The sequence below is a fragment of the Oenanthe melanoleuca genome, chromosome 2 (genome assembly GCF_029582105.1).
Source record: "Oenanthe melanoleuca isolate GR-GAL-2019-014 chromosome 2, OMel1.0, whole genome shotgun sequence".
NCBI lineage: Eukaryota > Metazoa > Chordata > Aves > Passeriformes > Muscicapidae > Oenanthe > Oenanthe melanoleuca.
The window spans coordinates 20,670,207-20,695,180 of record NC_079335.1 but is presented as its reverse complement, the minus strand read 5'-3'; the positions used below and the strand labels follow the sequence as shown (position 1 = coordinate 20,695,180).

Genomic DNA, 24,974 nt, shown 5'->3' with positions numbered 1-24,974 from the left:
TTTAATTTCCCGTTAGTTTGAGGTGAAATAGCTCTGTGCTGACTTTTGAGGCACTCTGGTGCGTATTCTTTATTTGCACTGCAAACATGAGCAAAGCACAGTGTAGTAAGACTTACTGATATAGCACTTCTTGTCAGATATAAGAGCTGTAAGAGCATGGTTCACCTCAATTTTCAGAAAAAAAAATAAGACCTGAATGTTGCTCAGTAGTGTTTTCTTGAGAACAACTGTAACACAGCTTTAAGTCTTAAAAGTATGGTATTTCTGAAGTACATTTCCTTTGGCATTATGGCTAACTGGCTTATTAGGTCAGAATGGTTCCTGATTATTTTTCCCTTACAAGTATCAAGCTGCATTTAACAAAATCTTCTAGTTTCATCATCAAATGAGTTGCTAACTGAGCAACTTAATCCAAATTTGAAGTTGGCCCTGCTTCAACCAGATAACCTCTAGGGGTCCCTTCCATGCAAAATTATATTGAATGGCTCTATGAAGATTTCCCTCTATGTTAAAAACTCAGATCCCTGAAGGGGTCCTCTAAATACTGAGTTAATGTTTGAGTTAACAAGTCTCTTTGTTAACTACACAGGCCCTGTGTCCATTGAGTGTCCATAACTCTGCATCACCTCTTCCATGGGTGCTACTCGTATTTTAATTTGATGTTTGTAGCCTATTTAACATCTGTGAATCCTTTTTAATTGTTTATGAACTGCACTTAGCAGGCAGAGGATCAAATTAATTTGGGATGCTCCAGTTCCAGCTGTTCAGATCTTAGATGGATGGGGGGGACTTTGCTTGTGTGGCTTTGCATAGTGGCAGGGAACTGTGTGTTTGCTTTCTGGGTTGCTGTTATATTCTGGATGTCAGAGAAAATAATGGCTTGCTTCTTCACTCCAGACACACAGGGGTCACTGCTTTTGTTTGTTTTGTGTACTGGCTGGGAGGAAGGATACTTCAATGGATTAGGTGCAGTGGCAGATCTGAAGATGTGTTGATATTAATAAGATAAGCATATATTTACATGTCTTAAAGTCCTTAGCACTTGATAAATAAACATGAGGGCTTGACATTTACTAAGCAAGAAGGTAAGGTATTTTCCAAAATTTAGGCTAAGTACCATAATGGATTTTTCTGAAGAAGGAGTATAAGGTGCATGTTTATTTTTTTTTAGGAGTAAGGGGGGCAGGGGGAAAACAGCTGTATTTTCACGGTGCTGTGACATTGGATCACTGGCTTTTTCTTTTAAAATAATGTCAAATAAAGAATACAGTACTTAATTGCAGTGGATATTGATTATTTAGAATAAGTGGAATAATCTGACGTACTGGAACAGGTTCAAATATGAAGAGTGGGTGTGGAGGCTTTGTGCTCCAAAGAAACTTACCCTTGTTTTTTTTCAGGATAGTTTGTATTATTTATGTGCACAATACAAAAGTATGCCATGACATGTAATGCATGATTAATGTTTAACATTAAAAATTTGCCATTGTTTAATATGCAATTTATGTAACAAAAGAAGAAATAATTCCTATGCAGTCATTTATTGCACATTGAACAACCCTGATTTTCTCCTTCTAGTAACTCACAGCAGAAGAGGAAAAGTTGTAGTCACTAACAGCTTTCAAATATTCAAATAGGTGTAAATGCTTTCTTAATCAACTGAGGAGCTTTCTTGAATTGCCTGTAAATTGAGGGGAATAGGATGCTCTTCTGCTTTTTAACAGAATGTCACATAGGCACTCCATGAGATTTGTGTATAGCAATTCAAGGAGAGGCATGTGTTGAGAAAAGGGAAGGGTTGATGGGATGTGAGGTTCTAACAGCCTTTTAAGACAAGAAAACAGGTGTTTCTATGAGACATCTTGTTCATGTCTTTCCAAAGTGCTCCTACACAGCATGCTCATATGCAGCAGTCAGTTGCATGAAGCACTTTCTGGTGAATCATAAATTTAAGAGACGGGTGGATTTGTGCACATACGTATTAAACTATTATGTGTCTTTCCTCTCATTTGCATCCCCACACTACATTTAGATGGTGAAGCCAATGACTTCAGTTAGAAAGGAGATCTGGGTTCAAGGTGGGAATGAAAATTCTGCCTGCCCTCTCAAACACTTTGTTAAATTGCTGCATCACCAAATATCTTGTGCTGGTCCTGTGGTCTAAACAGTGATTTTTTTTTTTTTTTAAATTTTTTTTTTTTTTATTGTATTCAAAAATCATTCATGTGTCCCAGGGACACGATTTTATTTGACCAGTGAGATGCTAGTGTTCTTGTGTTTCAAATGAGAGAAAAGTATACTGATTGTGTGTCTCAAACTTGAAGTAATTCTTCTTGCAGCAATTTTTTTATGAATGATTTTAGAGCGGTTATTACCTAGAAATTATTTTTTAGAGACCAACAGTTTAGGCAAAGGGAATGAATATTGAAACCATTTGTGTCTCTCACAGAATACAAAAACATCCTCTTTTTATAACTGATTACAAAGCTAAGAATCAGCATGCTTCTGAAGGACAGATTTGGGCAAACTTTAGATCAGGAGTGTGATCTCAGCCCTCTGGCAATGAGTCCAGTTACAACCCTCGAGGGATTCTTAGAAAATGTTTGTCCCAGAGAGAGTTATTCCATTAGTGTGAACGATCTGGAAGTTCCTTTAATCAAGCAGATATTACCCGGTATCTCTCTTAATCTGTCATCAAAAAGAAGAAAATGTGTTAAACTGTCCAGCAAAGTGAAAGAAAAGCAGTGCTTGTTCCTCTTTTCAATTAAAAGATGACTTGGGAGTTGTCTTTTACATAGTTTTCCATCCTTTCTGGTTTTGGGGGAGGGTTAGTCAACTTTGAAATCTTCCTCCCTTTTGGTTTTCATTCCTTCCAAAAGTTTATTGATGATAATAATAACAACATATGGGGAAGAAGTGAGAAGAAAGTGCAAATTTTATAGTCAGACAAATTAAAATTATTTTTTTGTTTGTTTGCTGTTTTAGTAGTGTACGTACTTTGGAAAAAGGATCTTTGTGGTTTTGGTTCTTGGTGTGGCATTTTTTTGTTGGTTTGGATTTTGGGGGCTTTCTGATTTTTTTTTTTTTTTTTTTTTTTTTTAATAATACATAAATATTAATCTAGCATCGAGTGAAGCAATTCCTGTGAAAGTTGAAATGCACACTGATGATTTCCTCCAGTCATAGCTCTTAGACTTTTGGACAGCTTCTTTAGGATTTACCATGTTTTTTCTTAATATCAAGGTTTGAACAGTCCCTTTAAATGCTTCAGTAGTTTTCAGTTCATTTTCCATTTTTGACCATTCCTTGGCCAAGCTAATCAATGCACTGACTCATTGCCAGTAGAGTCACACTTACTCCTTTTTGAGAACCAACAATATTTTGCAAGAACATTAGCTAGTGATGTACTATGCATTAGACTCAGGTTGCATTATATTACCTCTTTGCAATTAAGAGTATTCATAATTAATAATAAACTATATAAGAGGTAGTTTTGATGCACTAGACAACCCATCTCAAGAAGCAAAGAATTACTATGAGTTTTAAAACAAAGTTCAAGTTTTTTCATGACTCTTGTATTTTTTTACTTACAGCTGATTACAAGGAGAGTTTTAATACCATTGGGAATATTGAAGAAATTGCATTCAATGCTGTGTCCTTTACTTGGGATGTCAACGAGGAGGCAAAGGTAAGGAAAAGCCATGCAGATGGCATCTCTTTTTAAGTACCATCCATTGTTAGGCATTGTTCTGCTTTTCTCCTTTCTGACAAATAAGAGGGCTTGTTGGTAGGTGCCCAGCCTGAGAAGTAGTAAAATATTTTTTCCTATTTGCAAAGCCAGGTGTAAGACACAAGCTGAATGTTTTCTTTCTCTAAATTATCAACTTTCTTTCTACACTCTAAGCATCTCCAATAGTCAATATTCTGTAAGTCAGACTATGCCTTCTTTTGTGTTGGTACCATTATTTTTTCTATCGTTACACAGACTGTCTTTGCAATTGGGAATGAACATATTTTTGAGGACTGAGGCTTTTTTTTTGACCTTTTTTTTTTTTTTTTTTTCTTTAATGGTCAAGTACCCTCAGGCATGAGGTTTTTCATTCAGGAATGTGACTGTTAAGTGGACCTATAAACCAGGACATCAGAACACCTTAACTAGTTTCTTGCAGATAAGGCTGTACAAAGGCTGTCAGAGTGCTTCAACTGCATGGACTAGTGTGGGAGAAATGAAAAACCGCCGGTAATTATAAGAAGAAGTTGGCCCCCGGAAAGCAAACAACAAGGGAAATAGGCTGTGTAAAATGAGTGGGGGTAATGCAGTACTCTTGAGGATGTAGAGTTAATAAACAGCAAACACTGAGCTCGGCAAACTCCTGATACTGTTTTCATGTTGAATACAAAATGTCCAGTGTTCAAATAAAGCTATGAATCTTTCAAATACAAAGACATCTTCATGCACAATTGTCCACTGCATTTCTAGCAGCATTAGAGACATTGCATCCTCAGAGTGAGTCCTCTGACAGCTTGTACTGAGCACTGAATGAGTAGTGTTAACACTCACTGTCCTGATACCTGAGTGAAGGTGCTGACTGCTTGTAGTAACAGGGATTTTTATCTCTGATGCATATCTTAAAAGCAAAGACAATAGTTCTGAAAATCACCCAGCTCTTTCACAAGCAGACCTTGATAAACAGAGTTGTACTTGGCCCAGTTGCTAATGGAGCTGTATTTACTCATGTAGTGATTACATTTTCACTGTGCCAAATATTTCCCTATTATGTGTTTCCATTTCAAAATACAGCTGTAGGTTGTCCTCTACAGTCACAACAGGCGACTGTTGTGTGTGTGTGCAATCACTGTGCAAGCAAATACTGATTTGGGATCTCCAACACAGCAGTCTTTCTCAAGGACCTTTACAGGAGTACTACCAGAGCTAGCATATGGCAGTCTTGTCCCAGGGCTGGCAGTTCTCTAAGGCATTTGCATTTGCAGCTTGACTTAGCAAGACACCCATGTTGATCTAGGAACAAGGAAGTCGTATCCAGTAATGTCAGGAATTAACCTCGGACTTTTTTCTCACACCGTTTACTTGGCTCTTGCTTTGGGTGCCAGAAAATTAAGAACGCAACTTTTGCAATGATCACTGGAAATAAAACGAACTAAGATTTTAAAATAAAGACTCTTACTGGATTAAAAAAAGCATTAGGAGTGAAATTTAAGCTGCTTGTATTTTTGCAGGAAGTAGTTATTAAAATGCAAATTGGCTTATGCATATTTATTTTGGGGTATTACATATCTGATCTTTTAGGAACTTGAACTGTAAATGTATTGATAAGAGAGGATTTATAACATGCTTTAATGTTTGGCTATAAGCATAAATCAGCTTGTATGTGAAAGCTTATCACTTTGTCTGCACTTAAAGTGTTTCCCTCTCTACACACATTTGTGTCCATGTTTGCTCCTGTTGGAAAGTATAGTACAATAACTGGTTGCACTGGGTCTGGGGATTCCCTTAGGATGCCCCTGCAGTATTGGAAAGCTGTGGGTTCTGAGGCAAGTCACTGAAGGCTGTTTTTAATCCAGCAATTACCTCATCCATGGGAGATGAAGAATTTCAAGGCGTAATTACAGACTCCCTTTTCCTAAGCTTTTTGAATGATGATCTTTCAACTGGCTTCATTGTTTCTGTTCAGTATTGTTTTCCATTTTCACCACACTTTCAAGATTAAAACTTAACCCCCTCAGAGGCACAAAAACCTTTTTTTTCCAAGTCAGATAAAAGTGGCACACAACAGTTCTTCTCAGGGATTCTGAGATGGGATGTGATGCAGTACTCTACTGGCCCTGGAAGAAGCAAAGAAAACAAACTTCTTTTTGGAAGTGCACTGGGGAGTGATGTGGAAAATCAGACAAGCAGTAGAATTCACCTAACCAAATATACATCTCTCTCCTGGAAAACTAAATTCCACATTTAGAAGATCTATCTTGAGCATCAGATTGCTCACTTACCTACTCCACCCGGATGGCAACTAATTTAAAGCCATATTTCTCTTCATCTGAAATCAGGCAGAGTAGGCCTTCCCCTCAGAGCCCTTCAGGATGAGGGTATGAGAATGAGTGTGGCAGCCAGAATCTGCCAGCTATAGTAAGCCTGCTAAGGAAGGCACCACCTCATGTGGGTCTTAGTGGAACAAACAGGAATCTAGAGGGTACGGGTAGGGGCCTCTCTCTCTTGTCCCAGTAATGTCAATGGAATTGGGCTGTTGGCTCCAGTTCACCATGCTTGGTGTGTCATCTTCCAACTGCTGCTTGGCACAACAAATCAACAGGAATGGAATCTTGCAGTCATGGCAAGTGCATGTCAAGATGTGGAATAATCACACTATTGCTTTCTGTGAACTAAGGAAAAAGCACCAAAGTCAGAAATACCACTCTGCTAATGTTTTCTCTGCTGTGCCTGGTTGGCAGCAGCAGTCCCCATTGCCTTCTGGCAGAGCAGAGTTAGTCCTGGCACATCCTTACCCTTTCCTAGAACAACATCCTTTTGTGCTGAGGCTCTTTTCTAAAGGTCACCATGGGGCTTGTGGCTCAGAGCAGGATCCAGGAAAATGAGGGGAAGGCTCTACAGCCATGTCAAACTCAGTACTTTCTTAAGACACAAATATTGCTGTAAGAGAGCAGGGGTAGGAAGAGGAGAACAGTTTTGTACAATCCATCTTTGTTTCCCTCCTGTATTTAATTCTTTTATAAATATGTAGCATTTATGGTTTAGGTGATTTGTTGTCTCCCTTTGGTTGAACCCAAGTGCTATGTTTGGTATTTTTAAAGGAGTTCTTTTTAAAAAAGATGAGGAAACAAACAAAATTAACAAGAATTGGCTGACTTTTAAACTATTTTTTTTGAAGTCTTTATAATATACTAAAAGCTGCATATTTGCCTTGCTGCCCTATAGAGAATTTAGTGCAGTATCTGGCTAGTTGACAAAGTTCTAGTGGAGGCTCTTAAACAGAGTTCAGCTGAATTTCTGAGACATTCATCTGTCTGCTTGCAGTGTTAGCACTGAGAGAAGTTAGTTTGATGATTAAAGAGGCAGAATTCTCTTGGTCAAAGGATCATATATTTGTCATAAACCATACCAGCTCCTTGAGATATGTCTTCTCTCTGGTAGGTATTTGGCACATTTAAATTGGCTATGATGGTGTTACTTCTGAAACAATTAATTGCATATTTTTATGGAAAATACTTTTTAGCCTTAAAATCAAAGATATGTCTTCAATCAACAGTTGGTAACAAAAAAATGCCACCTTAAAGAGACAAACAGTTTTCAGTAATATCAAGAGATTACAGATTTCTGCTAAGCACTGCAACTTGGACATGCAATAAACAGACATGTTTGTGGCTGTGTTATTCAGGCAGGTGCTGGCAGATGAGTGAGATGATTTCAGTGAGTGCAGGAGCTGTGTATACTTGCGTGCAATCACTGGCCTGCTATATTTAACCAAAATGTAGATCTTTAATCCAAAGTATGCTGAAACCTCTGGGAACCTTTCCAGTTATTTAATGAGTTTTGGCATAGCTCATATCGTAATAAGCCGTTTTCAAAGAGTGAGTGATTTGCAGGATTAGGTTCTTGGATATTGTGGACCAAAGTGAGCTCCAATTCCAGTGGGTACAATGGTAAAATCAAGCTTATAGAGCAGCACTATCTCTAGCAATAATTTGTATTGTGACAATCCATATTTCTTAAATGTTATTAGTGTTACTTAGGACAGGCTTTGACTAGTATAAGATTTCTTTTTTTCTTAATCGTGAATTTCCTTCTCAAGTTACATCTAATTTAATTTAATTAGGAAGTAAATTAACATCTTCTCTAAAAATTTAAAGGTTGAAGGAAAAGAGGCTTAATTTTGGGGAGTTAGTAGCAGAAATTATGTAGGATTAGACTTGGCAGCTACTTTAATAAACCACGTCTGTCTGTGCGAGTGAGCAGATATATATATGAGTGTATATATAGATGCGAGACATGCACACACACGTGTATATATTAGAGAAGAGTTAACCTGTGGTAGCACATGATGTTGAAATTCAGTGTATACAAATGGCTTGGTAAGTATGCATCTGGGATTCAAAGCAAATGGCATTTTTATGTAGTTGCCGGGGTGTGGTGTGGGTTGAGGAAGCTTCAAAAGAGTAGTGTAAACATTAGCTGGAGACATTTGTATTGAAATAAAACAAAGGTCTTACCTTTGTGTGGGATTTATACGGTAACGGCTGGTAGGAGAAACTATAAACCCACACTTTCTGTGTATACCAGGAATGATGGGATTGATGTTAGTAATTCGAGAGACGAGTCATTTAACTCTTTGTTGTTACAGTCTGGAGGGAGGAACCTTTTAAAGCAGACTTTGAAGAGACCAGTCACTGGGGTTCTATGTATTGCCAGTATTCAGTGGAGAAATTGCTTAAAGTTTCTTATTTTGTGCCGTAACACACTCTTCCCTCCCTTCTGCCCTTGGCAGTTTCTGAGACAATGAGAGCCGGAAATGTAAATAGTAATAAAAGGCTTATATTAGAAGTTTCGTAACTGTAGACCTTTAGTGTGTAAGCTGAGACCATAGCAAAAGTCATGTTGGCTGAATTAAATGATTAAAAGGAAAATGCACTTCTGAGCCTTGCTTTCACTTAAGACAGCTTTCTGTGTTTGTGTCTTGTACATCCCTAATTATGCTGCAGTATTTAACAAACAATAATTCTCATAATAGCAGCTACACCTTTTTCTAGACGTGCTCTATAACAAACGGAAGAGTTGTCGTTATATTAGGCCACTTGTGAAACTTTCTCAGCACCAAATGTTTCTCCAAATTACTATTTAATTGCCAATGGCATGCCTGAGCTGGAGACTAGATGGGTGGAACTCTGCCATTAATTGCTCCAATCTAAGATATGCTGACATTAAAAAAAAAAAAAGACATAACTATAATGACTATTATACAATATGTTCCAGATAGCAAAACGTTCCTAAAATCCAGTTTGCACAGGAAAAAAAAGGTCGTATCTGAATTTGGGTGCAATCATAGTCACTTTTATTAATATAATTCTAAGACATGTGTAGACAGGGCTTGGGAGGGAAACACTGATTCCTCTTCCGGCTACTGTTACTTCTGCTTAACTCTACATTTTCTAACCATGCTAATTCTACTATGCAAAAGACCACAGCATAGGAGGTCTTAAATCTGGATATCTTCCAAGAAAGCAGAGCAGCACTCCTTTTTACGGTTGCCCATGGAGTTGTTTTGGCCCTTGTCTCGTTGAGAGTAGGAGTACATGCAGACAGGAGCTGGGAAGAGGGGGAAGGTGAGTGTTGCAAAGGGCAAAGCAGGCTGTGTTCGAACAAATGGCTGAAATCAGTGCTGCTCAGAGCAGGTCACTGCTCTGGGGAGGTGGTTTCTGGCCGGACCAGGGGAGAGAGAAGGGGACCGTCCCAATGTGTCTCCAGGTCCTCTTCAGCATAGCAGCCTGCTGCATTGGTGCAAATCTTTAGTCATGCAAAAAAAAAAAAAGACCCTAAAATAAATAACAGAATCTTATATCCTCTTCCCTTTCCCTCTATACACCCCCATGCTTTCCAAATCCAAAGTCAGTGTGATGCTTTACAGGAAAGTTAATAGAGCATTGCGTGGAGACAGAAAATTTCCCCAGTATGAATGATCTGTGTTAATTCAAATCCATCTGTCTATCTGTGAGGTGCAAATGATATGACTGTAGTACACTTCATGTGCATGAATGTACAGTCATTGCTCCTCAGAGAGATCCTGATGTATTACAGTGTCAGGACAAGATATTGAGTCTCACAGCATCGATCTATTATTCATGCTGAATAATCTATTATTGCTGTATGGGGACTCTTGAAACCGTAAGGTCTCTCTTCCCCAGCCGTTCCTACTCTGCTCTGTGATTGTGGAGGCAGTGAGAGAGATGACACAGTGTATGTAGCTTAAGATGGGGTAAGATCTTTTTTTGCTTCTCAGCTGGTGTCCAGCAAGGGTGGGAGATGTACAAACTATTAGGTAGATGCAAAGCCTGCATGTCTTCTCACATTTGAACGTACATTTTGGAAAATCCCTGTGCAGAAGTATAGCCTAAAATATAGGAAGACTAGATTCTGTTTTATGCCACTGCTGTGTGTTCATACACACTTTAAACCACTGTCCTGACACCATAAATGGTTCTGAAGGCAAATGAAAATTCAGGCTGTCATATTTCAAAGGCGTATTCGCTGTGTCTACACTTATCTTTGGACCTGGAGGAGATCAACTTGTAATTTGAAACAGAAATAACACTATCAGCTTCAAAATCAGAGTTTCACCTAGGGCCTTTCCCTGCCTCCCTCTTCTCTCCGCAGTTAAAGTTCAACTATTTCATTTGTAAATGCAGCTCTGCGATACAATCAGAAGCAGAGAGGAGGGGCCATTAGCTCAGTCAGGCAAACAAGCTGCTCTGGCTCCATCATAAAGACCCTGACTGTAATGTTAACTTCTGCCAGGAGGGTAAAGTATCCCCCACCAGCCCTGCTGGAGCCCTTCTTTATTCTCAGCTGTCTTTCTTAGGGAAGTTGCATACTGGTCACTCACACTATTGGTTTATTTTCCCTGTTTGTGGAATGGAGGAGGAGGAGGGGGGATGCCCTTCAAGCTCTTCCTTCAGGAATCCTCCCAGACCCCAGGGGCCTTCTGCCTTCTCCTCTGCCCAGTGAGGTGTGCATCAGGTCTGTTTGAGAGACTAAGAGACCAGTTTGAGAACTCTTCTTTCCTAAGTGTCTCCTTATTCTTCTGGGGCAGGTTTCAATTCACATCCTCCTGGTTCAGGAGACATGTACTGCCAGTTTTCTCAGTCCTTTTTGTAGGTTCACACTTTCGGGGTTTTGTTTTGTTTGGTGTTTTTTAAGCTAAGGGCAAGTGAAAAGTAGAATCAGATTAATACACAATTGCCTCAAATTATTATGTAAAGCGCATATTCCTCACTGGGCTGAAAATTAGATTTTTAATCTAGTTTCATCTCCTGAGTTTTATGCACACCATCCTGACTGAAAGCTATCAGTGGTATTTCAGTTCATAGTGCTTCCTTTACATCAAAATAGTCCTTGGAAGACTTTGGTGGTGGGAGATCCTTCTCCCAGATCCTGCACAGATAACACAGACCTTGTCCCATGGTGCCAATTGAGTTAAAGAGAGGGAGATTATTAGTGGCCAGCAAGTTGTAAGTTTATGTTGTAGAAGGAGAGCAAGAGATGGATTTCTGAAGTATAGACAAGCAGGGGACTTGCTAGCTCAGTCGGTTAAAGCATTATGTTAATCATGCCAAGGTTGTGGGTTCCAGCCCTGGATGGGCCATTCACTTTAAGAACCAGACTCGATGGTGCTTCTGAGTCCCTTCCAGCTCAGATGATTCTGTGACTCTGAATGCAGTATCAAGTTATGTATTGTGTAACAAAGGGAGCTTCTGAGAAGAAGTAGGGAGTAGTTTTACGAATATTTAAAAAATTCCTTCCCAGTTTGAAAGACAGGGTGAGATGCATCTTTAAAACTGAGGAAAGACAGTGAAGTGTCCTTAAAGTGAAACACAGGAGTATCTACTGATGGGATGGAGAAGGCAGTAGTGTTGATGAGAGTGTGAAGAAAATTTTTAAAATAAAAAAAAAAAGTAGAGTTTATCTTTGTCCCACTGAATTTGAATTAGCTGTCAGGTGAACAAGCCATATCTAAGGCAGCTGGAATAGGTGAAGCAGGATGATCTGTATTAATGAATAGTGCAAACATACAGAGCAGAGCTGTAGAGTGGAATAAGTATGGGCTAAAGACCTGACATTCACATGAGGCACGTTTTAGGAAGTTTTATCTTGGATTATCTTTAGTCAGTTCCCATGAACTGAGCAACTGTGAGCAGCTGGAATATCTGAGGAGTGCTCCTAGAACATATCTTTGTGGTCTGGCTCTTCCAAAAAGAATCTAGTTCATGTATTCTGAGCTCTGGTGTGAACCAAAGCAGGGTAAGTTGGGACAACCAAATGATTAACCTCAAATGTGGTTCTGATCCAAACTGAGGCACCAGTATATGGCTTTCAAGTTTGTCCTTTTCCCCAGCACAGGATTGCCTTTGCTGGACAGAAGTGGAGGACATATGTGTGAATTGCCAGAGCATGGATCACAGCTCATAGAATTAAAATATTTTTATTTTAGTTTCATATTTCTTGTCATGTTTTTCCAGAAGTTTAATTGTTGTTTGCACCACATTTTAAAAAGTAATCTCTCTGGCACACAGATTTTCATCACAGTGAATTGCTTGAGCACAGACTTCTCCTCACAAAAAGGAGTAAAAGGGCTTCCTTTGATGATTCAGATCGACACTTACAGCTACAACAACCGCAGCAATAAACCTATCCACCGAGCCTACTGCCAGATCAAGGTTTTTTGTGACAAGGTAAGTGGAAAGCATACCTACCATGGATGAAGGAGGAATCTTAGGCAGTTTATTGTTGCTGTATTTTAGACCTAATTAAATGCTGTTTCTTTCCTTAAAGGATTGTATTTTTTCATCATAGCATTAGGACCAGCTGTATCACAAATCTAACTGATTATCATGTAATTATTTTACTGCTTTGCAGCCTTTTTGGCCTTGATTCCTCAGCTTGTGAGCAATAGTCGGACTGTTTAAGAACAGCATGTTATAGGTCATGATTCTGGAATATCTAAAAAGTAATATAGAGTGCAAATGCAAATATCTCTATTTGGAAGGTCAGTGCTGATCACAGGCTCACGTAAGTGGCAGTCTGCTGATGTAATCCCTTCTAACTCTTACAGCCGGGATAGGTAGCAGGTAAACTTCATGTCAGTTTTTCTGACAGAAAAATTAACTTTTCAGTGAATGTCTGCTAAGCTCCCTATTAGGATGCAGTGGAAAAGAGAAAATTCCAGTGACACAGCTGATGGGTTTTCCCCCTGCTTTGCTTAGAAACAGTTATTTTAGAAGTTCTTATGTTGCTAGGATTTTCTTATCAAAAGTAAAATACAAAAAATTACTCTCCATTCCCATTTTGTAATTCAGTAACTATTTTTTGTGTGTTCACACCTTCTTTAGTAAAATCTTGGTTTTTGCTATGGGTATAACTACTCCTGTGTGGAAACTAGTAAGATGTTTCTGCACCCAGACATAGATAACTCCTGAATGAATTAGACAGTGTCATGGCCAGCTGTGTATATCACCAGGTAGAAAATGTAGGTGATGATACTTCAAAGAGAGTGTGTCAACTTTTCAGTTTTGTTTGGCATGTGCCAGCTGATGACTTTCTCCATGCTGAGAAAGATCTTTTGGGGAGCTGATGCCTGGATTCTTGTCAAGGTTCAGGGATTCAGGAGCCTATAACTATTTAAGTGACTTGGAAATTTATCCAAATTAGTTTTGCCATCCTACTATGGGAATAGAAAGACAAAAGGCCATGCCCTAGGCAAAACCTAACATTAACTTTTTAATGGAAAGGGTAAGAGTTCAACTGTTTCAGGTCTCTGTGTTGCTGCTCCTTCCCCCTTTTCAGTTCATTCCCTTGTTGCTGTCGTGACAACAAGATCTTGAGGGCTAATCAGTCAGTTGTGTTAGTGGAGGAAAATCTTTAGAAGTAACGAATGTAAATGTATGCACTGAGGTTGTCTCACAGCCAAAATGCTACGCTTTTAACTGTAACTTTGAATGTCAAATATTGAGAGATTTGAAGCTACAGCTGGATGTTAAAAGCTCAGTAAATATTAAAGTAACAAGTCGTTTTCATCTACCTGTTTCTGAAAAACAGTTAGAAAGAATTGAATTATTTAAAAAAAGGAAGGAAATTCAGAGCACAAACTCATCAAGGGTGACCTCTAGATACAACTGGTGGAGATTTTGAATAATACATGTTCATTGCATCTATTGGCTTAAATTGGAGCTTCAAATATCCAGACTAGAAAGCAGGAAATGAATATTGAGTCTATTAATCAAAACTGTCTCAGAGCAGAAGGAAAGATCACAGAGATAGTTAAAGTGTTATTCACATCAAAAATGTATTGGAAGTGGGAACTGAAGGGCTCAAGGGTATTGATAATAGTCTATACATCTGTTTAATATAAATGTATACACACATGTAGAGCTTTTTAAGTTAATGCGGGTGTGAAAATGATTTGAGTGAATGAAAATTATCGAGGTCAATTCACATGACAGTTTGTACTAATTGGCACTTGGTAAGAGATGAATTCTTGTTTCTACCCAAACTCATGCTGCCAGATCTTTACCAACATCCCTTTGTCACAGGGCTTTTGTAAGTAAATAAATGTTTGGAGAATTTCCACTTGCTGGTAGCACTGGGAGAATTCATCACACTCAGAGGAAGGTAGCTGGTGTGGCTGGGTATCCTTGTCCTTCCAAGATGTCAAAAAAAACCCTGGCTCTGGTTAGGGTGGTGGTAAATGGTTCAGTTTCTCCTTCTAGCCTGTCCTTCTCCCTCTAGTGACATGGCCAAAGCTTGCTGCCTTTTTGGGAAAGTCCATGAAGCTGAGACTTATTTATTGCTCACCTCCTTGACATGATCAATTGAAGAGATACTATAGGAACATAAAAAAGACCCCAGCAAACATATAATGATCTTTATAAATTCTGAAAGTATGAACTGCACTGTTATGCTCCAATCTGACAGCCTCAAAAGAGAAGCTGATGAGAAAAGTACCTGATTTATTACAATCACCTGGACTAGTGGAACTGCATAGTAAATTCCTCCTGCCTAAGTATGAAATGTTTTTCATTTTGGAACATGGAAGAAAAAAAATTTCTGTGCCTGAGGTGTTATTACAAATGTTTCTTTCTGCAATGGTGGTGCCTCTTAAGGACCAGTGGGTGTATTTGTATATTCATTTAGATAAATCACAGGTGGAGGTGTCCAGTTTTTAAGAACATTCGCTGACAAATTAATGTCTTGTAACTGCAACACAGCATAGCTGTCATAGAAAGAGTTATCTTTGAAGAAATAAAATTGCATTTAGCTAAGTGGTACATATTATATGTATTTGAGTATTTATTCCAGCAATTCCTTAATTTTAGAATTAGTTTACATGTAAACAACATAAATTCACATCCAGCATGTGCTTTGTGACATAAATATATGGAGATAAACACTGCAAAGGCTGTAAATGTTACTTGACAAATATGACTTTACCATACTCCCTATTTGTTCTCCAGTCTTTTGTCCATTTTTTTTTTCAGTAGGCAATCTTCAAAACATTCGTTACAGTCCACATCTTGTTTTCTCAGTGCTAATTCTCTGCCCTTTCAACTTTTTTATCCTGTGCAGATCACTGATGCTGCATTATAAGAATATATAATTTTTATTCCTTAAGTAGGTTGTCAGGGAAACTGACAGGCTATTTATATTTATATATTGCACGATGCTTCAGCCACTGTGTATGAAAAAACTGAGACTTCAGTGCTACTTGATTTTCTACATGTGATTATCTTTGCTGAAAAGAAGCAGAACTTGACTTGGCAAATACCATAAGATTGATCCAAAATAAAATAAATGAATCCAGTTTTCTTTAACCTGAAAGAAACCACATGTTCTTTGGAATATATACAGATCTTGTGTCCTGGTTTTTGGTGTGGAACATCATAGAGAAAATGGACTATCATAGACTGTTGAGCAACTCCAATTGCCTATTAATCTTCAGCGTTGGAGAGAAGAAGGCTGATGTCTATGTGCCTGCCCAATGAGATATGGAATGCTTTAGCCTGGAACTAGAAGCAAGTGTACACATGAGCATCAGAGTGGAGATGGGAGTGGTCCTTATGAGGGCAAGGGCTTTGTCAGGCTGGAGCTAGAATGCAAGACTTAAGTTTAAATTAGTTGAAGAATTAGAAAGAAAATACTTTGAATCAGCTGAATTTCATAGGCTGCTTTTTTTTAATGATTAGTAGCAGAAGTACTCCTTGCACTTATACAAGATATCAATGAAAAAATTAAGAACCAATTTCATTATTTCACTGTTCACAGCATAGTTTTATAGTCCCCTGTAAGAGGTTTATTTCTTCTGTTCTGAAGTGATGTGCAAAGTGGGGTTTATTAGGTATGTGTCAGATGGCTCAGCTGTCAAAACTACACAGCAGAAATGCTCTAGTATGCAAAGATCATTTTGTGGCCTTATCCCTGTGACAGTGACATCCATCCTGTAGGCTTGGCTGGCTCCTGCCATGTGCCATGACTGTTGCTCCAAGCTCAAAAGGAACTGGAGCTGGTAAGTAGTTTTGTGAGTATTGCAGTTGCCACATTTGTGAAGTGGCTGTGACACAAATAAACACTGGTAGATGGGAATGACTGCCCAGCTCAGGGATTGCCTGCACCCCAGAGATCTTGGGGTGTGTTGCCTTGAATGAATGAATGAATGAAGAGAAACTTGTGAAGCATCACCAAATTCATGGTTACAGAAAATCAGTAAAACATATATTTTTTTATTATGTATAGAAGGCTGAGTCGTCCTCAGTTTCTGCTTTCCTGAGAGGAAACTCGCACTTGCTACCATGTATTAAATATTTTGGTGGTTCATCCTGTTCCCCTGTGAGCAGCAGAGCAGCAGCACCAAGTGGCAGGTAGGGCTGTGGCCACCTGGCAGAGCCCTTTGTGCAGCACAGGTTTCTTAGGATGTGCTTTTTTGCCAAACAGTGCCTGTGATGTGTATTTTTACTCCTTTCTTAAAAAGAACAGGTGGCTTTAAATGTTACAAATGTACCTCTAGAAACAATTTTGGGAAGTGCATAACTGTGAATCCCATGGCTTCTGTGGTTGAGGTTGGTGAGTGACAGCTGGACTGGGATTTGGTCTGAAGGCAGTGTTTCTGTTTGACACATTCATATTTTCCTAAAGAGCTATTTCTTCCTCCAGCTCTTTCAGCCTCTGGAAATCTACTGATAGATCACAGCCAGGAGTACATCTTTGTTCCTTGCACTCTTTTTAAACTTGGTTTATTGACTCATGTGTGAATTTTGCCATCTTGAGTGGGTATTTTTTGCTTTCTTTACCTCCCTCCCCTCCTTTTCTATTCAAGAAACTTCTAATTTTAATTTGGAAAAAAAATCTGTAATCTTGCATGCCAACTGTCTGGGAGCATATGGATCTTCATTATCCTTCAAAATGTGATAGGTATTATTTATAAAGTAAATTAGGAGAACTTCAAAGGAGGTGTTGCTGCTTTTTATGTCAATAACAAGTTTTATTTTTTAAACTTGTTGAGAGTGTATTTACATAACAGAAGCCTGCAACTTCCCAGGAGCTCCTGGTGCCTAATAGGGCAGTGCTACATTGCTTTCCTATTTCTGGAGAGGTTCTCCCAATTTTAAATGCCTGCATTTTTCTGTAAGAACCCTTGCAGTGTTGGCAAGCTGTCAGCACAGCCTTTTTTTGTCAGTTCTCAAAGGCTCTGCACAGCTGGCTACAGTGAAGCAATGCCACTCCCAGACAAAGTGGGTGGAGGAGAGTTTAGGGAAGACCTCAGCACAGACATAATGAAAAATGATAGCAATCCTGCTGGTGTTTTACACCATTATATACACAAAATATTTGGCCTGAGCACTCTGTCATTGCAAAGGCGCTGGGCCCAGGATGCCCTTTGCACAAGTTGTGCTGGCATCAGTCCTGCTACAGACTGCACACTGCCTGTCCTGGCTCCTCCAAACCAACATGTGGATATGTTCCTCTTGTTGTCTTCAGCCCTGGGAGCTACTGGATGTGCCAGCTGAGTCTCAGGTACAGGTGATCCATATAAAGCCTGGTACCTTCCCAACAGACTGGACAGATCTGTCTTCAATGAAATAACCAGTTTCTTTTTTGTGTGTTTATTGCTATAGTTCCAGGCATTGCAGAGTACAATGCTCACAGTGATTCCTCTTTGGGTAATATCTGTGGGTTATCTTTTTTGCATCAGGGAGCAGAAAGGAAAATCCGAGATGAAGAGAGAAAGCAGAACAGGAAGAAAGGCAAAGGCCAGGCATCCCAAGCCTCATGTAATAATGGTGAGTGAAGTGGGCCTTTTTGGTCTGGGGCTATGTCATGCTTAACATGCCTCCTTTCACAATCCTGTGCTTTGTGATTCACCTAGCAGCTGAAGGGAAGTTGAGTGCACTCCCTCTGCAGAAAAAGAGTGATATCACCTTCTTCAAAACAATGGCTGACCTGGATTCCCAGCCTGTTCTCTTCATACCTGATGTTCACTTTGGAAACCTACAAAGAACTGGACAGGTAGGAAATAATGACATGAACAGGTGCCCAGTTGCCACCTGGCTGCCTCTGCTCTGGGGCAGGTTTTAGTGAAATAAATCTCTGTTCCTAGGGGCTGCTTGTTTAAGCTCTTATTTTGGTAAATGCAGTTTTGGCGCACAAGTTACAGAAGACCTTACAAGAGATAAGTACCTTTCTCAGTTCTGGGTGTGAAGAAGGAGTTTATACTTCTTTGACAGCTGAATAGTTTGGTTTTGTTACAGTTTTGTCATTCTTTTGCTTTTAAATATAAGGTTGATTTGTGACTGAAACACAATCTGGTTTTAAGTGCACTCTTTGGCTTGGTGAAATGAAGTGCCACCTTGTGGTAGCAGAGATTCCCCCTTCCTGTCCCAGCTGAAAACAAAGACCAAGCTCTTACACGTGGAAGAAGGTCAAGAGTAGGGTTACTGAACACCACTACCCATCTTCTCTCAGTATTTCCTACAGATCTGGAAATTCCTTGAAAAAAGTATTTTCACTCTTCCAAGCAAAACACCATCATACTAATGTTAATACTCAGTATTGGCAGTTATTATTACTAGTAAACATAAGGAAGTCTTTCCTGACTTGACTCTTTTCTACTTCATCACCTGCTGGGAAATTGAAAACGTGAGCTGGAGGGTCAGCTCTGACAACCTTTTTACTATGAATGTGTTATTTATTAACATCTCAGGAGTAAAAGGAGACCTTTATGCATGCGTTTATAAAGACAAATAGTTGATGAGGAAATTTAATTTGCGTCTTGCTGAAAAATAGTAAAATGATGAAGATTAAATTAAACTGAGTGTTGGAATTGTCAATTATTTTGAAGCAGTGAGAATTGTGGTTGAGCAAAGCACAGTGAGTGCAGACATTGTAATCGCAGCTGTCACTGGCTTACTCTCCCAAATTGGAAAGACGCCCACTCACATATCAGTGCTGGGTACCTTCTGTCCTCATGGCTTTCAAACCAGAATGTGGATTTGTTTCAAAACAGGAGACGGTGGAAGCATTCCTTAGTATTTATAATCCTGTAAATAATTTTCTAAACTAACTGGAAAATATCCCCATTTCCTAGCTCTTAGGCAATGTTCAGCCATGTCTTTTATTGCTGTAACTCATAGTTACAGACCTCAGCTTTGCACACACACACCTCAGAGCTATTTTCACTGCTCAGGCTCAACAGTGAAGGCTCCCAGTGGGAGCTGAGTCTTGCCAGCAGCAGTGCTGGAGCAGTGCTGGGGTGGCTTTCCCTGCCCGGCAGGAGCGGCTGCAGTGCCCGGTGCCCCTGCCCTGCGCTCACACCGCAGCTCAGCAGCTGCACGGCTGCTGCACGTGTTGGTGCAGACCTGCAGTGCAGCCACGCTGGGAGGAGTTTGGCTGACTGCTCTGTAAGGTGTTGGACAACAGACTGGGATTTTATACCTCCCCTGCTACTGTCAGCTGCATTTCCTGCTGTTGTAAATTTGGTCCTGGTGACTCTGAGCCATGTGGATTTACACAAAACTGGACTTGGGCTTCTGCCCACAGTGTGTGCAAAAAATATTCAGCTCTACCATTAGTAATTGTATTTCCATTAGGCCTGTAGTTTCATCTTATTCTTTGTAGTTTAATTAGATTTTCAGAGAGTATTAAATACATACAAAAGCTTGTGAGTGTTGTGGCTTAATCTGTATTAGAGGTAATTTAGGTGAGTAGCAATCTGATTTAGAAGATTGTAAAATAATTGGGAAAATTATATAAACCAGGGAAGAGGGTAATGTCTCTCAAATAACTGATATATTTCCACTAGATGATATTCAACAGCAGTTTCCCCAAGCCACACTTCTTCCAGATGACAGCTAGAACTAGAGGTGTTTGTGTTTTATAGGAGGAAAGGATTTTTATCGTCTGACAAACTGCAAAACACTTGTTGTCTTTTCTCCCTTTTGAAGTTATTCTGTTAAGCAAGTGTCTGAATTTTGGGAATAATTGATTTTTATTTCCATCCTTCTAGGTTTACTATAATACAGATGACGAGAGAGAAGGGTAAGATATTTTTTGTTTCACAAGCTTTGCAGTTAATGGTTTAATCTCTTAGAAAGTTGATACAAAATATGAAATCAGATAAAACTGACCCCTTTCTCCCCCTTCCCTCATGTTCTCCCATGTAAATTGTCTGCTTTTTATGTCTATATTTTAATACATTTCCAATTGAAAGAGCCCTAAGGTTCAATACAGGGATAGGACAATATATTTGACAAAAAAGTGCCATCTGTGTAAGCATGAGGGTCCTCAACTTAAAAAATGGGAATTTTTTATTGGAGCACTGAGCTCTGCGTTCCTGAAAGCTGTTTAGCAGTGCACACACGTGTATGCATCAAATATAGGAACTGCATAGAGAATGGCCAAGTGCCAGAAGAGAAAGGCAGAAAGACAACAGGGAACCTGGGAAGGACAAAGGTTGGAAATGGGAGTAGCCCGTATCTGACTCTGGAGGGACTGGATGAATTGATGAAAGTCCCTTTAATAGCTAGAGATGCTTTGAAATAAAGGTTTTAATATGGGTTGCTGAACTTCAGCCCACATTGTGTGCCAGCCCCATGCTTTTGTAAGTTGTTTGAATCCCCAAGTGAACGCCCTCAAGTCTGAGATTCTGGAGTAACATAACTACACTCCCATAAACCTGTGACCTGTGGTAGGGAGTGGCCAAGCACCTGCAACCAGCACTGACTTGAAAACATGAGACATTTTTATTTCTTTTTGAAACTAATGCTCTTCATAAGGCTTATAGTGGAATTTGAAAAACAAAGAGGTTTATTGCATCAAGCAATAACCACCCCCATTCCCTCAATATTTAAACAGTTAAGGGTTTTCAAATTAGTCTGTAACATTGGAACATATTTTCCTGTCAGCTGTCCCAGCCAGTCAGTCTCAGCAATTTAAGAGGCCTGGGTAGTTCAGATAAGCATCAAAAGCTAAATCCTTGCAGTTTCTGCTTTTGGTGCTACTTGAGTATCCAGTGGGTGTTTTAGTCAAAGTACAAAGTGAGTCATGACTGTTGCTGTTGTCTCCTCTTCTGATGTGGGCACAGTTTTACTATGACATGGTCCCTGTTTTGTGTATTTTAGTAGCAGTGTTCTGGTCAAAAGGATTTTTCGGCCTGTGGAGGAAGAGTTTGGTCCCTCCCCTTTGAAACAAATCAAAGAAGAAGGTCTGAAGAGAGGTAACTGTCAATTCTTAGCAGTTAAAAATAATTCTGTGGAACTCAAACCTCAAGCTGGGAAGGGCAGGTGTGGCTTGGATAAAGTCAGTTGTAGGATGCTAGTGCAGATACGGGTGGATGGGAGAAGAGATCTTTGCATCTGCCAGGCTATAATGAGGCATTTTAACAAATGCTTAAAAAAAACAAAGGACTATGCTCTCTCAAGAAGGGATCAGGACACAAGTGTATAGAAAAAAAGCTAGAAAGTTTCTTGGTTCTCGGCCAAGCTACAAAGTTCATAGAAGTTCTAGTAGCAAATCTGTGATGGTCTATTTTTAACTTTTGCTCATCTTTTCTGTTCTATCTGAGATCACAAGCAAATATGCAAGATGCATTGGGTCACATACAGAGACCTTAACAGGCAAACTCCTGCTGACTGCAGACTTAGATTGGCTGGAATAAAATCTCAGAAATTTCCTACCCTATTAGAAATATAAGACATGGAGAGACATCTTCCAGCAGATGTAACTGAGTTGTTTAAGAGTTAGTTTTTCTTAACTGTTTTTACTGACCGTGTGGGTATTATTACAGTTGCATTTCATATGCTCTACCAGCTCCTGTTTTCCAGTCTGCTACAAGTGAAGCTTAAGTTGAGTAACATTGAAGCAACATCTTAGGTTGAGCTGTTAAACTTTGCAGTGAAGGTGGTTTTGTCCACAGTCTGTTTTGGGTATAATTACTTCCAGTGCAGCGCCATCCCTGATAACTTCTTACACTGTTACAGTTAAAACTCTGGATTATATTTGCCATTCCTTCAGTCTCATGAGTTCTGTCATGTTAGTTTATTGACCAACTTAAGCAACTAAAACTTGCAAGTATTTTGAGGTTCACCTGTCAGGTTGTGAGAGAACAAAGCAACAAGGTACAGAAGTGAACTGGGTTTTTCTTAGTTGTGCCATTTGTAAGACTCCTTTGAGCTCTATAGAAATGACTTCCCACACACCTGCATTTGCAAAGTTTCCACGTCGGTTCGGGTGGTGTGCTTGAACCAGGAGAAGCATGGAAGGTTATAGGATGGAGACTGATATCTTCTTGAAATAATGTGAACATATGATTCTTTTAATTAAATCTTAAATTAATTATGTGGGGTCAGCACTGACCGTGGACTTGCATTTGGCCAAGACGTTGGCCAAAGTCACATTATGAGAACTCTGTCAAACAGAAGATGACAGCCATGAGGAGCTACATAAAGAACTGTCATTTCCTACAATTTCACCTTGGTTTCCCAGCTGGAAGCCTAGGAAGTTGCCTGCAAGGAGGTATTGCTTTGCTTTGATTATTCCTGTCCTTTGCTGTGGTTACTTGTTTTGATTTCATTCAGGACTAGTAAGCTTTTCAAGGGTAAGATTAAAAAGAAAAAAAAATTCAGCTGGTGGCAAAACTATGTAAAATTATTAAATCCAGGAGAGGCACAGAACCGGAGAAGCTGGAGGATGGTCTCTTCACAGCCCCTTCCTGTTCAGTGTTTCTCTCATCTTGGACTATGCTGGCTGGAGGCCAAGGCTTTTCCAGTGTGGCCTTTGCTCTGGTGAACTTCCTGCCATCCTTGTGTTGGTATTGTGCTGATGGCATGCAGCTCAGCTGAATCTACTCATTTGATAACACTGTCTTTGCCAGAGAACTCACTGAGTATTAAAATGTTTTGGGATTTTTTCCCCCAGCATTAGAAGCTTCTTTTCTCAAGATTTACTTGGTACAGCAGAATCAATAACACCTAGAGAGCAGGTATAGATGGGGCCCAGGTGTAATGTTTGAGAGAGAGCAGGTCTGATATGTGAAAAAATGCATTAAAATAGACATTAAAAGCAATGTAATCCCAAGGTGTCTCATTAGCAGAGCAGTGCAGGTAAGTAGCATCCAGTGAGGTGTCCAAGCCCCACTGAAGAACTGAAGGTGGCCTCACCTCTCCCTGATGGACCTACTTGTAATACTGTCTTGGTGGAAGTAAAAATATTCAAGGGCAACCTTCAAGAGAATAGGTCTGAAGGGGTTTGAGAACAAAGTTCATATTCTCACTCAGCTAGCTGCCTCTTTTTGAATTATTCTTTCATTTCCTTGACCTCTAAGGGAAGTCGAAGTGCCCAACACAGAAATGTGAAGTATGTTAATCTGTACCAAATGTACACCACAGTTAGTTACTTGCCTAGACTTGGCTTTTTCCTGTTTTGAGTTCTTAATAAGTTTTCAAATCACTTTCAGATTTCATGGGGAGTTTCCCATTAATTATAAATCCAGGAGCTGAATTACAGATCAGGTGGATTTCCAGTCTTGTAGTTCTCAGTTTCAATAAAGTAATTTTTTGTCTAACATTTGTCTCTCAGGAAAGTCATGTTGAACTACTCTGAAACATTTTGAATTCATAACCATCAGGGGGTTAAGAGCTATCCAAGGGAATTTGTGCCTGGGCAATAACAAAAACTCTGCATGTAAGAAAGAAAAGCCAAATTACAGCTACCAGCCCTTCTTTCCTTGACTAAGATGTACCACATCTTCATCCAGAGACTACTTAATAGAGACCACAGTCATTGTTCATAAGATGCCAGTCACAGCACTGGTGGTGCCCAGGCTCAGACCTCCTTAATGCCCCAAGTCTTATTGTCTCACTGTATCCTTAGTTTCATTTTTCCTCATGTATTTTGGTACTAACAATTTTAAAAGAGGTATCTAACATTGTTCTTCTGCATTCACACATAAATCTTCAATTTGGTGGCCTGGCTTCCAAAAGTCTTGCTGGTGCCATGACATCCCTTGCCTTGGGCAAAGGCTGTTTGCCCCTCTGCAATTTGATGTCTTCGGGATATTTCTTAAGTAACTAAAGACAAATTTATATGCCCCCATCTTTTGCAACTCTTTTTAATATCTAAAGAATAGTAAGGTCTGCAGTGGCTTTCAGTGCTGGTAAGAAGGTTAAGGACTAAGACCAAGGAGCAGATAAATATGAAATTATTTTTTAACTTTCAGGCAAAAATAGCTCATTAACTTGTACAAGATTTCCCCCTTGTTCTCCTCCAAATCTTGTAGTTTGTACTGTTAGAGGGGGCAAATCTAGATGCTGTGAATGTGGTGACAGTAGGATCAGAGGACGTGAGTTGTGTTACGTGGTCACAGTCATTCAGTAGCAATTCTGCTCTGAGCCCAGTGGAGCCTTTGCAGCCCTTCTCCCTCCTCTGCTCTCTCTCTGCTGCTCTGCCAGCATGAAGGCTGCCTTGTACACTGATCTGTTTGAAGAATAACTCAAAAAAAGAGTTGTTTTTTCACTCACATCTGCTGCTTGAGAGAATTTGTCATCCAGGAAAATTTACTGAGATGAGCCAGAGTAAGAGGGCGTAAGGGCAGGGATGAGACAGGGGCTTCCTTAGTCATCGCTGTCACCACAAGTCATTTGTGGGAAAGTGCTCTACTGAATCAAAGCCAGGGGGTTCACACCTG

The 24,974-nt window shown here is 39.6% G+C and overlaps 1 protein-coding gene across 6 annotated transcripts in view; it reads left to right on the top strand.

The window, feature by feature from the left end:
• GRHL2 (grainyhead like transcription factor 2) overlaps nt 1-24,974 on the top strand; it is a 65,284-nt gene that overhangs the window by 27,474 nt on the left and 12,836 nt on the right. For 3 of the 6 annotated variants that reach the window (XM_056485247.1, XM_056485244.1, XM_056485250.1), the window contains 6 exons: nt 3,594-3,688; nt 12,319-12,477; nt 17,988-18,075; nt 18,162-18,301; nt 20,298-20,329; nt 21,412-21,506. In XM_056485247.1, the coding sequence (XP_056341222.1) occupies nt 3,594-3,688; nt 12,319-12,477; nt 17,988-18,075; nt 18,162-18,301; nt 20,298-20,329; nt 21,412-21,506 (609 nt within the window). The remainder of the gene's footprint in view (nt 1-3,593; nt 3,689-12,318; nt 12,478-17,987; nt 18,076-18,161; nt 18,302-20,297; nt 20,330-21,411; nt 21,507-24,974) is intronic. The other 3 variants (XM_056485249.1, XM_056485245.1, XM_056485248.1) reach the window with 3 other exon arrangements.